The sequence below is a fragment of the Sceloporus undulatus genome, chromosome 5, assembly GCF_019175285.1.
Source record: "Sceloporus undulatus isolate JIND9_A2432 ecotype Alabama chromosome 5, SceUnd_v1.1, whole genome shotgun sequence".
NCBI classification, from domain to species: Eukaryota; Metazoa; Chordata; class Lepidosauria; order Squamata; family Phrynosomatidae; genus Sceloporus; species Sceloporus undulatus.
In genome coordinates, this window is record NC_056526.1 from 83,512,289 (window position 1) to 83,526,357 (window position 14,069).

The window sequence follows — 14,069 nt, forward strand, 5'->3', positions numbered from 1 at the left end:
AGAGGAGGAAGAGAGGGCTGTGAGTAAGAGGGGGAAGAGGAGGAGGAGAAGAAAGAGCGACAGCAGCAGGGAAGAGAAGAGGAAGAAAAGTGGGGTAAGAGGAGGAGGGAGGTAAGAGCAGTGGTGGTGGGGGGAAGAGGAGGAGGAGGAAGTGTGGCAGTGGCGGAGGATGAAGGAGAAGGAAGGAAGAAGAGGAAGAGGGGAAAGCGGTGGAGGAAAAATGCAGGAGAGGAAGAGGAGCAGGGAGAAGGAAGAGCTGAAGGAAGAGGAGCCCCTTGCCATCCACTGCAGTGAGAGTTGCGAGGCAGGCTTTGGAGAGGCTGCGGATTTTGGTATTTGTGGGGGGATTCAAAATGGATCCCCCGCAGATACCGAGGGCCGACTGTAGTTCAAAAAAAGCTAATAACCCCTGCACTAAATGAATGCCACTGCACTAAATGAATGCCAAAAACAGAGGGCCCCAACCCTTAAGTGTTCATCATAAATGCCATGGGGAGACTACTTTTTACATTTGTTTGTGATGTATCTGCAAATCTGCCAATTGAATGGGTTAAGAACTCTGTTATAGTACAATTGTTCTGAAAAAGTTTCTACACTCATCCCTCCACATTTGCTGGGGTTAGGGGCACAGGACCCTGTGGATGTGGGGAAATCGCAAATAACAAAAACACCATGCTTTTGCCTGACAGAACACCTCTCTAGGAATCTCTAGGTCCTCCAGTAAAACTCTGTGGTCAACATCTGCCAGACATTGACCACAGAATTGCACTGGAGGAGCTACAAAGGCCTAGTGGAGTGTTCTCTCTAGGAATCTCTAGGTAGTGACACGTTTGGTTAAAGCTGACTACAGAGTTGCACTGGAGGACCTAGATATTCCTAGAAAGAACATATTAATCGTGAATAATCAAATCCGGAAATTTGGAGGGACAAGTGTACTGTATTTTGAACACTTGGTCACTTATATTATTCAGAGTACTGTATATTCAAATATCTCCATTAAACTGTCACTTTAATAGCCATATATTTACAAAAGGCTTACCACTGAACCTCTGGATCATTCTTTTCACTTGAAACTTCTTTTGATAAAGAGGAGTTTTCAGTTTCCTCTGAAGAGGCGCTATACTCAGTGGCTGGCAGTGGCAACGATAGGCTAGTAGTGTGTTCTCTCTCCACTTGTTCCCCATTTTCACTGCTGTTATATCCATCAGTGGCAGCATTGTTTCCTCCACTAGCAGCATGTGGTGATATGGAAAGAAGGGGAAAGCTGTCTGTCTTTGAGCCACTTTTTCTGGCTTCTCGTTGCCTTTTACGATATTCTAGAAGTGACACCTATACAAAGAACAAATGAAATTATTATTCCTCTCATTCAAAATATTCAACCATTCTTAAATATAGCTCACATTCCTTCACATGCCAAACTGAAAATACAGTTTGCATTACTGATGAAAGACAGTGCAACTTAGATCTGGATTCAAGGATGTGCTAGTTTGGGGGACTGATCTATGCAAGGCACAGAATAGCCCTTGCATGAGGTGACATGCCTTTCAAGAACAAAATGCATTGTCTATAAAGAGAATAATCTAAAATTATTTTCTAGCAGCCTGAGCAACTTCTTTGGGAATCTGCAACACAGGTTAAATGAGGCAGTAGCAATATTCACCCTCTTAAATGTTAGTAATTCCACTGCTATTCTGATTGTGTTTACATTGTTTAGACTGTAATTCACAATATGAGCCAGATGCTCATTTGACTGTTTTACAGTATTTGTCACACACCTTTGCTAGCTTCCCTTAATCCAAAACCATGTCTCTGACCTACATTTGCTCTCATGCAAGCAGAACTCATTTTGATGTCTACAAGGTGGTGGGCAGAGAGGCTTCCCCCTCACAATTCCTCTTTCTCACTGAAGGATCCAGAAGTTTTCCCAACCCTCAGAAACAGCTTCTCAAGGGGCACAGTAAGCTGCAGTGACAAATGAAATGGAAGTGGAAAAGCAATGGAAGCAACTATCTTTTATACTGCTACTGTAATCACATAGTTCTTCAGAAATTCTCAAAATGGCTTGCAAGAGATCTTCCATTCAGGCATTGAGTAAATCCACACTTCCTTAGCTTAAGCAATACTGAAGTTATTTCAAACCATTCTCCAGTAAGTCTGATTTCTGTGAGAGATATTCATGAAATTATCCCCCCCCCCCTCCCAAAACAGTTAACAAAACAGATTTTTCAAGGGAGAAAATGTCTTTAGCATGGGATTATTGAAACCAGGGCTAGCAACACTGACTCCTGGAAACAGTTTCTGTGGTTCCTGCTATGTTGCCTTGCTGCAATTAACACTATGCTCATGAAAATCAGGACCATGGCCACTGAGTCAGAAGCCTACACAAATCCCAATAGTGCTGTGGCTCCTTATGGGTACCAGGTGGTCCACTGTGTCTCCCAACCCACACAGGTTAGATTCCTGCTTTAAATGATGAGCCCAATCCAATGATGGTCACTGATGCTGGTACCTGTATGTCTCTTGGGCCATCTGGTTAAGTATCAGAGACTTAAAAGTATGAAAATATGTCTTTTGTAAATATATTACAGGACTGCATTACTAATTTTTTTCACATGGCATACGCACACATCATTTTTTTTTAAAGAAATGAATTATTCTTAAGACTATAACCTTTTTCTTTTGTGGAGGGTTTTGGGGCATGCAGTTTCCATCCATCAAGTTGTCACTGTTGACAGACCTTCCAAAGCCAGCTGCAAGTCCATCTTCAGAAGTACAAAAAACAGGTGCTTCCATGAACATGCCTCTAGCATCATCTGGAATCAGGCACTTTGACTCGTTTATTCGGAATCCACCTCCTACCTCCAACTGGTGTGAAGGCGTTAAGTCCCTCAGATTAGAATTCATTGAGAAATTTACACCTGTCCTGTCGGGACTCTTTACCCATGTAGGATATACTGTTCCTCGCCCACAGTGCGCACTTTCCAGTTGGCTGTTTGCATCAGTTCTCTCATGGCAGGGGGGTTCTAAGGTGTTATGCAGTGCACTTTGATCAACTGCTTCAAGTCCCAACTGAAGGTCTGAGGTGACTTCCTTTTCTCCTGAACACTGCCTTCCACCATCATTCCTACTCCTTGGACTGGAATAACCAATAGTCTTTATTTCTTGCAGACATATTTCTGTAAGATTGGAGTTTCTGAAAGAGTTGAGTGTCAGCATTGCTGATGATGACCGGTCATATCCCTACATAAAGGAGAATCAAGAAATATAACAGTAATTGGGCAAAGTGAAAGAAAATGACACCACAATGGGATTCACACATGACACTCGATCTATAGTTCATATAAAACCACAGGTTCACATGAAATGCAAATGGACCTTATATTTATTGAAAATTAATTATATGCTGGTATCTGACACTGCAGAGTTTCAAAACAGCCCCAAGTATTGCAATACATAATCTCATTTTTGAGGACCTGTGCCTTTAAAACAGATACAGATGTGTTATCTCTGATGGGTATGCCCATTCATATAGAACAGAATCCTAATACTGGCTAAAAATACTCAGAATTACCGGATGTATGATACCAATTAAATACAACATACTTGGATATTTGGAAAACATGAGTTTGGGGCAGAAGACTGATTCATTTATTCTAACAGATTACAGTATGCAAATTAATATATTTTAACACAAAAAGGACCAATAAATTTAGATTATTTAGCTGGATGGAGATTATTGTTTCTTGAGGTTTCCTGATGACCAGTGAAATACCGTATATACTTGTGTATAAATCGACCTCACACATAAGTCAAGGGCTGATTATGAGGGCAAAATCATGGATTTTGATACGATCCGTGGATAAATCAAGGCTTAAACACAGGGGCATGTAACAAAGGATCTAAAGGGGGGAGCACCATTTCCCTTCCTTCTTCTCCTCTCTGAACTTCTCCCAAGGGTCAGAGTCTGGGCATGCAAAATGTGGATACAAACCGATTTCTCTCTCCGCCCTCCACCCCCACAACTTTTACAAGGCTCATGGCTTGCAAAAAGGGGATCCAAACCTCCGATTTCCCTCCCTTTCCCCCCAAGGCTCATAGCTTGCAAAAAGGGGGACACAGACCTCTGATTTTTCTCTCTCTCCTCCCTCCCTTCTCCACCAGCTTTCCCAAGGCTCAGGGAGCAATATTAACATATTGACCCATATATAAGTCGACCTAGGATTTTGAAGCCCATTTTGGGCTTAAATGTTTTGATTTATAGATGAGTATATAATCAATTTTGTCATAGCTGACATTTGGTAAATGATACAGACTGGCTAATAGCCAGTCACACCTTTGTTCATCACTGCCCACACTGAATGGGAGGAGTTATCTAGGGTTTAATATGTTACCACTTTTTCCCAACTCTGCCTGGAACTGAACCAGAGACCATCTGCATGCAAAGGATTTGTCCCATCATTGAACCACAGTCCTTACACCAAAAATGAATATTAATGTTTGTGCAGATAGAAAATGACTTTCAAAACATGAACCTTACCTCTTGATTATACGTTCGCCTCTTAACCTCTGGGGAACTGTCAGGTGAAGAAATATTCTGTACCAACAACAAAACAATTTGATGATTTTGAAGAGATCAAATTATAATAAAGGCTTAGGGCAGAAATTGTGTAAGTTACTTCTGATACTGTTTCTAAAAAGCAATTTTGCAACCATTTGTGCGTTGTCTCTTTTATACAGATGATTTCTAGTTCGAACCAATGTACATGTGAAAGCAACTCTCACACTGACACACTTCTGCATTTAAATAATTGAGAAATATTATTAAATTAATGAAAAATCACCATTTATGCTAACCATGCTTTATGGTCTAAAGCATGCTGCATGGTATATAACCCATCACAGATTACTATTTGAAGAACTAGGTACATGCAACCTGGGCTTACCCTCCCGAGGGACGTAGCCGGGGGGGATGGGGGGTGTTTTCTGGGGTCCAGACCCCCCCCCTTCCATTAGAAAAATGAATGGTGTGTGCTGCTGCTGCTGCTGCACCGCCGCACTCAAGCCCCATTATAATGGTGGCACTTAGTCTGGACCCCCCCTTCCTAAAATCCTAGCTATGTCCCTGTCCTCCCCGTTTTTTTGTTGCTTCTTGCCTTCCCTTTTTGACACAGTGCCTGTTTCATGGACATTCAAATAAGGGAGAAGCTATGACTGTGGGTTCAGACATAGTATACAGTCAGCCACAATTTAAACAAGTTATAATTTTTAAACCAACAACAAACCATGGATTCTGACTACAATTTATGGTTGTTGAACAAATCATGGTTTGCAGAGAAGACTTTGGACATTACAGTAATCCAGATTTCAACAAACCATACTATGGTTTGTCAACATGTGCAAATATGATCACTATTTCAATCCTCTTAAGACTTGAATTATCTTGAAGAGAAATGTGGTGCCCTGAATTGCTGAACCAGACAAGTTTCACAACTTGGAAACATTCAACTGTTCCTCTATTAACTTTAAAAAAAGTAGGTAGTTGTTTGAATTTCCACTAGTTCACCACTTCATCTACAACCTTCTGTACCATACAATAAACCATTTCCAAGAGTCCTTTAATCTGCAATGGGCTGGATAGGAAGGATGTCTGTGGAAAGACCCTGCTCTGTAACCATACTGTTTTTTCCAGGGCTGGGGAGTAGTGGTGATTTTGGGGGTTACTCCTTGACCAGTCCAGAGTAAGATATTTTTTTCTTAATGTTACTCCTACTTCCACTCCTGTAAAACCCTCTTACACCTACTCCTACTCCCTGGCCCTGGGGAAAAGCCCCGGTTGCTTTGCAAGGATGGTGTGTGTGTAAGTGTCTCTCTTTGCCTCCCAGTCCCTTCCCCAGTGCAATACAAAAATGTTTTTTTGATATTTCCATGTACAATATAAAAACAAGAATAAGGAGTAACAAATATATTTTCTTACTTATTCCTACTCCTACTCCTGTAAAATCCTCTTACTCCTTTATCCTTATTCCTACTTCCCAGCCCTGTTTTTTTCAACAAAGGCGAGTTTATAATGTAAACATACGTTGACCTCAATTTACGCCAACCCAACGGCTCTGCTAAGGTTCTGCAGACTCAGGGCCATGTCCTCCTTGATTAAGTTTAACCATGTAGTATATAGTCTTCCTCCTGCTATCTACATTTCCAAACTTTATTGTCTTTTCTAGTGAGTCATGCCTTCTCATGATGTGGCTAAGTTATGTCAGCCTCAATTTAGTCTTCTTGGCATCTAGGGAGAGTTCAGGCTTAAACTGTAATGGACTCATTTCTTTGTCTTTTTAGTTGCCCACAGTATCTGCAACATGGTATCCAGCACCACATCTCAAATAAGTTGATTTTCTTTCTATCAGCTTTTCTCAATGTCAAGCTCTTGCATCCATACACAGTGATGAGAAATACAATGGTATGGGCAATCCTAACTTTAGTGTTTAGTTGCGTATCTCTGCACTTCAGAATCTTGTCTAGTTCTTTCACAGCTTCTCTTCCCAGTCCCAGTCATCTGATTTCTTGACTACAATCTCCTTTCTGATCAATGATTGATCAAAGCAATGGATTTCTTTTTTAAAAAAAAAACTATTTTAATATTCGCCATTCCATGAAGGAATATTAGAAATTCATAAATAAGACTTTCTATTATTTTAGGCCATGACCGTTCCTAGATTAGTCTTTAAGAACCTATATTTAGCAGTCTCTTTCTTACACTGGTCAACCAGGTGCCCAAGGGAAACCTACAAGCAGGAGATAAGGGCAATAATGCCCTTCAACCATGTCCCCTGTAAACTGATGTAACGAAACGTATTGCTGCTCATCCTAGACTGATCCTGGATAACTATCACCAGCAGCAGCTACTGGCAGCTCTATTTTCCTTGCCTTTGTCTAATTCTTTCAAACGCTACCAGAAGTAATAACTATCACCATCTTCCCATGTTTTAATAATTTTTTAAAATAACACTTTCCATAAAATTTTAAAAACTTGCCTTGATGGCATACTGACTGAACTGAGCAGAGAATAATAGATAAAAAGGCTCACCTCAAAGTGCATTGAATTTCCATGTGCACATGGAATTACTGGAGTAACAGGAGAGTAAATGGGCTTATAGCCATTTCTACAGTTTTCATCATCTGCTTTTATTCTAGGAGGAGTAGCAAACAACATTGGATCTGAGGCAGAAAAATCAGCATGGGTTGGTGTAGCATATGGAGAAGGAGTAGGTGTAGATGTTTCTGAATAGACAGAATCCAACAGCTGATATAATCTTCGTTTTTTTAGTGGTGTAGTGAGGTCTGTGTATTAAAAAAGGAAAGACAAAAACATTCTTAGCAATTATTTTTTTATTTATTGATGCATTAAGACTTTAATTCAATCCACTATCAAATCATATTATTAACTAAGCTTGAAAAAGAGATCAAAATTAGCTTGAGATAGAAGCAAATGCATCTGCTTTCAAAGTTAACACTTGCTGATTGTGAAGAAAAAATATGACTCAGAAATGTGCTCTGCTATTTATCTGCAGGCACTCACAATATATTTGGAGTGAGGAAAGTGTAGACCCCAGTCTCAATACAGTATTGTAGGATGCCATGCAATTCTTCCAAACACCCCATACTACAACAAAGGAGCACTATGTTTTTCAGGCAAATGCAAAACCAACAAACATTCCTAAAACATCCAGGCATGAATACAATGGTTTGGGCAGAGTCCCACCTCCAGCCGCAATTCCTGCAAGTCAGAACAGGGTTAGAGAAAATTGCCAGCAGCACAGACCAAAGAAGACCTTTACCTGGCAAGGAACAGCTGTCATTCAATAATAGCGGGCTTCTGCTTTCACCATTGATTGCAGGACTTCTAGATCTTTCATGACATGGTGAATTAAAATTATCTATGACTACTGTGTTTTCTTCTTCCAGCGCTTGCTTTAACCATCGCTGCAAAATAGTATTTTAAATAATTAAAACCACTTTTACAATACCAAGTCCGATTTATTTACCTCATTTAGCAGGGGGTGTGAATTATGAAGCCTTCCTGATGTTGTTAGACTGCAAGTCCCAGCATTCCTTACCATAGGTTTATGATGGTCAGGGCTTCTGAAACTTGCAGTCGAACAATATCTGGAGGGCCACATGATTCCCATCTCTTACAAGTGTCAAAAATGGCCTAGAAAGATAAAAGAGCCAGAAATGCTACCATGTAAAGCTTCCTTTATTAGTATCTCTCTTCTAATCAGTAAAATTAATATTCTCAATACGTTATTTGTGTCAATTTCCAGAGTAAGAAAATTCAGAAGAAAATAAGATACATTACCTTCTTACAAGAGCCAACATTTTCCACAGGTTCTTTTCTCCGCCGTTTTTCTGATAGGAACGGTGATGTAAAACGAATATAGTGCTTAGGGGTAGTATATACATGTGGGCTGTAAATGAGACCTGGTAAAGAATTCAATTGTGTAGCCAAAACCTCAGGATCTGTCGTTATACGCAGAGGCCTTTCTGAAAGGCTATCTATAGGTTTGCCAGTCTTCTCACTCTTCTCACTCAACCATTCATCTACCAAGTGCTAAACAGAAAAGAGAAAAAGGCAGAGTAAGATGTTCAATTTCATCCAAAATTCAGCAGCAAGGAAGCACATTGCTCTAATGCTTTACCTTCAAAAAGCTAGTTTTGACTTTTAAATCTCTATCAGCCTAAGGTGCCTGAATGCCTTCCTCCAATGAATCACTCCAAGCCCTTAGGTAAGGACTAAGATTCCTGCAGCTCTCTAGATGTTGTTGGAGTGCAAGCCCCAGTGTTCCTTGTCACTGGCGATCATGCAAAGTCTGGTAGAATGTGTAGGCCAACATCTGGAAAGCCACCCAATTCCCACCCCCAACTTGATTCACCATCATGAGGCCTTGTTCCATGTTTCCCCACTCAATATAGTGGGGGCAAGTGTGACTTAAGACCACTGTGGGAGACCTGTCTGTCTTCTTTGGTTTTGGTTCTGGTGGTATGCCAACCTAATTGCCCATTTTTTGCTTCTATGTTTCTTTTAATGTTACTGTGCTGCTAAGTTATATTAATGATAATTTCAAATTTGTTATGCTATAACTATTTGATTTGTTTCTATGAACTTATCATATGAATTTTAATTATGATGCCAGGATATACTTCTACTCTGATACATTGATTCCCTTCCACATAGCACTTAACAAAGGACAGCCGAGGACATTTTAGGGTATGAAGTACTGGCATTTACTGTGAAGTCATACTCTTTGATGTACAGAGGAGCAAATCTGCCTCCATTTATCCTGCCTCTGATGCTGTGTGAGGGGAATAATCCATGTGATTGTGGTTTGCTCCTCTGCAGCACCCAGAGAATGGGAGGCCCATATGCATGCCCAGTGCTTCCTCCTCCCCAATATCAAAGAAGAGGACATTGGGACTTAACGTAAAGGTGCCTTCTGAAGAAGTCTGGGTGAGAGCACTTGGAACAGAGGGGCAGGAGGGGCAATAGCAAAAGAAACTTTCCTCTGGTTCTTCTCCAGTTCTGACAGAGTTGCATCATACTGTGAAGAGAGACCCAGGCAAAAGGAGAGCACAGAAGAGGAGGGAAACAGGTGCACCAAGAGATGTGACAGTCAATGCTGTAATGACAAAGGGTAGGAAAAAAGCACCCAAGAAGCTCATCAACCACCTCACGATGGGGCTGGATGACGCATTTGGACTTCCCTAAAGGGAATTTTTACAGTATGCATCAATGTGCTCTTCCCATGAGACACCCAGAAGATTAGGCGATACTCAAGCTGGTGAAAAGAAATGAAAAGGGAGTCTCTTCTTGAGAATGGATCTGATATAAAACTGACCATGTTCTTGCCAATTTTCAAAATATATTCCCAGACTGATAGGGCCCCAGCTTGAGGTTATAATTACAAGAAAAGCCATTTTAAATAAGTCAACATGAAGAAATGCTCAAGGATGGTTACATCAGAGAGTTGAGGAGAAGGTGTGGGTTCCAAGACAAACAGCAAATGAGAGGGGACTTATCTGGCAGTCCTGAGAAAGCATTTTAAGTATGAGTGAGAGCACAGACACCTCTGCACCGCTACCCTGCTTCAATGCAGTAACAAGAAATACAAGTTTGAGTTTAGAAACACATATACCTTTTTTGTTTTAGGATATTTAGTAGGGCATTTATTAAGTGCTGGGGCTTCTGGTTCAGGAACTATTTCAGCAACAGTTGTCTCCGTTTCAGGCTCTGCTGAAAGTGCAGCATTTTCAGGCTCATTGTGCTGTGAGCTAACTTCCACGTCAGGAGATGATGGTTGAATATCTGAACACATGCTAACAGTTCTGTGCCGTCTCCGCTGCTGGCCAATATGAGTTCTACTTCGAGAGAAACTTTTTCTCTGTTTTGTCCTATTGACTTTGGCAGGGGTTGGCTTGGTGGCAGTTTCCTCTTTTGCTGGTTCCTAGTAAAATATAAAGATGTAGTAAATTCAGATCAGATTAAACACATGCTTTATGAATATGATTTTCAAATTAGGAGAAAAATGAGTAAATATTTAAGATATTTTTTTTCTATTTTATGGTATGGATGTGCATCTGCCTTTTGTTAGTGTTGCTTCTCCTGCTTTGCCTTTACCCACTTGGGGTTAGCATATCTAAAAGATCTTCTCCTTCTATGCCTGGAATTTGAGATCCATAGCAGAAGCCCAGTTTCTATTCCAAGAGGTTAGGTTGGTAAGTATATAAGACATGTAGGGGCATCCAGCCTGTGGAACATCCTCCTCCAGAATGAGAGTCTGACTCCATCCCTTTGACATTTTGTTTGTTGTTGTTCTACACCTTCAAGTCGTTTCCAACTTATGGCAACCCTAAGGTGAAGCTATCATGAGGTTTTCTTGGCAAGTTTCGTCAGAAGGTGTTTGCCATTGTCATCCTCAGAGGCTGAGTGTGACTTGCCTAAGGTCATCCAATGGGTCCTCATGTCTGAGCCAGGATTTGAAACCTGGTCTCCAGAGTCATTGTCAAATGCTAAAACCACTACACCATGCTGGTTAGCTAAATTAGTTTTGTAGAGCCTTTGCCTTTTATAGGTTTGGCTTTTCTGATTTTTTAAAATTTTATTTTTCTGATTTTTAGTTACTTGTGCTTTTTAAAATGATCTTTTGGTTTCGAAGGCTTTCCTGGCTGGCATCCATAGTTTTTTGTGGGTTTTTCGGGCTATGTGGCCATGTTCTAGCAGAGTTAGAACTGCTAGAACATGGTCACATAGCCCGAAAAAAAACCCAAAAACGATCTTTTGGTTTGTTTTTAAAGTTTTGCTTGTTTTATTTGCTCTATATTGCAAAGAAGCTTGCCAATACTAAGAAGTGATGAAACAAATAGTATTTAGCAACCATATTGTGGTTATGTGATTTAATGATAACATTGCATAATTCTGAACAAGTTTGTATTCCTGTCGATAATAATTACATCCAGCAATGTCAATTGTTAACAATAGATGAGGTAACATCAGTTATTAATGACAGTCTCTCTTATTTTGGTAATATGGAAAGAATATGGAACAGTTTTAGAGGAAGTGATTTCCATAAGGAGTCACAAAGGTCTATTCCTTTGGGTCTATATTAAACTTCATGAAATGGAATTGTCACTGGACCCTACTTATTAAACTAGCCCTGTTGGTGCAGTGGTTAAATGCCTGTACTGCAGCCACTCACACACAAACCATAAGGTTGCGAGTTCAATAACAGACAGGGCTCAAGCTTGACCCAGGCTTGCATCTTTTCAAGGTAGCTAAAATGAGTACCCAGCTTGTTGGGGGTAATTAACTTACAGTTGTAAACCGCTTAGAGACTGCTTAGGTGGTATGAAACTGCTATTGCTAATGCTGTCATATTAACAAAGTCAATGAAACTAACAACATGAAGTTTTGGAAATTAATTCTTTAAGCCATCTTAAATGTAGTAAAATTTTATGCAGCTACCTGAACAAATTCGGTATCATTGATGATCTGTGCATCCTTGCATTCTGATTTAATTTCAGTTTTAGCGGTACTGATTCTTTCCAAAGCCTGCTCTCTTCTTTTTTCTCTTTTTTCTAGCCGGGCAAATGCTTGAAGGATGGCTTCCATTTTCCGTTCTTCTCTGGTCTGAAGAATTTAATAATATTCATTTTAAAACACTCCATATCCTCAAGAGAAACTGATTTAAAAATACTAAAGAGATATCAATATACAGTATATTCCTGTAAGAGTCAAATTCAGCAAAATACATTACAAAATCAGTGTGGTCATCATACATTAATGTTGGACACTCAGGAATTGCACTGTGTTTTGAATGCGCAACAAAAGAAAATAGATTATGCATGCACCTGCCAAGAAAAAAAATGCAACAGGTATCAATTAGTATAGCTACCATATCTTAACATAGTTTATAGTCAATGCCTTACACTGAGGTGGCAACATTAACCAAGTACTAAAACTCAAACAGTTCATTTAACTTTACATTTTTTACAGCTATTTTATTTAAAAAAGTATTCAGAGAACATTTCTGTACATTTCCAAATGAAAAAAAAATGTTATTTTTATTGCATCATATTTGATTTTCCATAAGTACAGTTGTTTTCATAATTGGAAAAAGAGTTTTGAAACATGTTGAAAATGGAACAATAGCTTTTAAAAATATACTATTTTATGAATACATGTTTATAATTTTAGATTATTAATGTGATTTTGCAGATTAAGTGCAGTCAGACTGTGCTCAGTGCCAATAGTCTGAAGAGAGTGCCTGTGTTGATTTGCAGGGATGTGATTCTTAGGGCATAGCGAATAGATTTAATCAATCCTGCCAGGCAACTTCACATATCACCAGCGCATGAAAGTCCTATTCAAACTGGTAACTCCCAGTTTTATTCATGAAAAGCTTATCATCTTACTCACCATGTAAGTATCATGTGATACAGCAAAACATGCAAATAGTTGTTACAAAGAATGAACACAATTAATTAAAGGATGATACCATCATTTAAGATAGAAAGGGCTTCAATATGCTATTCATATACAACCAATAACTCACTAGTTCCTGCATTTTTAATCCAGTGCTCATGACTTCCCAGCCTACATTATTACTCTTTCATGAAGACAAAAGAATGAAGGGAAATACAACAAAATGCACAAGCAGCGATACCTTTTTTGGGTCAACTCCAAAGCATAAAATATATTATGCAAGCTTTCAAAGCATCAGGCAAAGATGTTAAAAATCATGCAAGAAAAAAGTGGTGATGATGTTAGAGTCACAGGCCTACATTCTTCTGTCTGAAATATTGTCAGTTAAGATAGTACTAAAGGATTTCAACGCCATCTTAACTGACAACATCTTAGACAGAATGTAGGCCTTTGATTCTAACAGTGTCATCATTTTTCACCTGTATGATTTTTAGCATTGCTGCCTGATGAAGAAGCTAGTGAAGTTGCAAAAGCTTGTATAATGTATGTTATATTATACCAAAATGTATCACTGCTCATGCATTTCAAATTTTGTTGTATTTTGCTTGCAAAGGCCACATGACTACCCCTGAATATTTTTTATAACATAGGGAAGGGAATGAAAGTAAATTATCAACTTCATATGAAAAGATACTAAGGCATATATCCTTCAAGAACAGATAACTTTATGCTACGAAAGAATTAAATAACATTCCCATAAAATGAATAGACCAGGATCAGGATCGATGTGGTCTTACAATCCAGGCTATGACCGCTTGCTCTCCAGTCTGTTAGCCCCATGCGCCACCGCTGGGTGCCAATCTATGTGTTCTGAACAAAGCTTCAGCAGTCTGAGCTTATTTTAGCAAAAACATTTCAAGTATTTTTTTTGTTTGTTTTTTAAATAGAGGAAACCAAACATCTCCTTCCTGTACTGTGCAATTTGTACCTGGCCAAAGATGTTAACATTTCCAACAGACAGGTTTGATTTCTTGCTACAAGAGCAAGCAAGCACTCAGAAATCTTTTAACATCATTCTTACTTTGTCCTATCC

At 39.4% G+C, this 14,069-nt stretch overlaps 1 protein-coding gene across 1 annotated transcript in view; it reads right to left on the reverse strand.

Moving 5' to 3' along the window:
- The window catches only part of KMT2E (lysine methyltransferase 2E (inactive)), a 65,350-nt gene that overhangs the window by 9,891 nt on the left and 41,390 nt on the right, over positions 1–14,069 (reverse strand). The window contains exons 16-23 of the mRNA XM_042469626.1: positions 12,017–12,181; positions 10,191–10,499; positions 8,357–8,608; positions 7,836–7,980; positions 7,085–7,338; positions 4,538–4,594; positions 2,671–3,240; positions 1,040–1,329 (exon numbers count right to left, since the gene is read on the reverse strand). Coding sequence (XP_042325560.1) covers positions 1,040–1,329; positions 2,671–3,240; positions 4,538–4,594; positions 7,085–7,338; positions 7,836–7,980; positions 8,357–8,608; positions 10,191–10,499; positions 12,017–12,181 — 2,042 coding nt within the window. The remainder of the gene's footprint in view (positions 1–1,039; positions 1,330–2,670; positions 3,241–4,537; positions 4,595–7,084; positions 7,339–7,835; positions 7,981–8,356; positions 8,609–10,190; positions 10,500–12,016; positions 12,182–14,069) is intronic.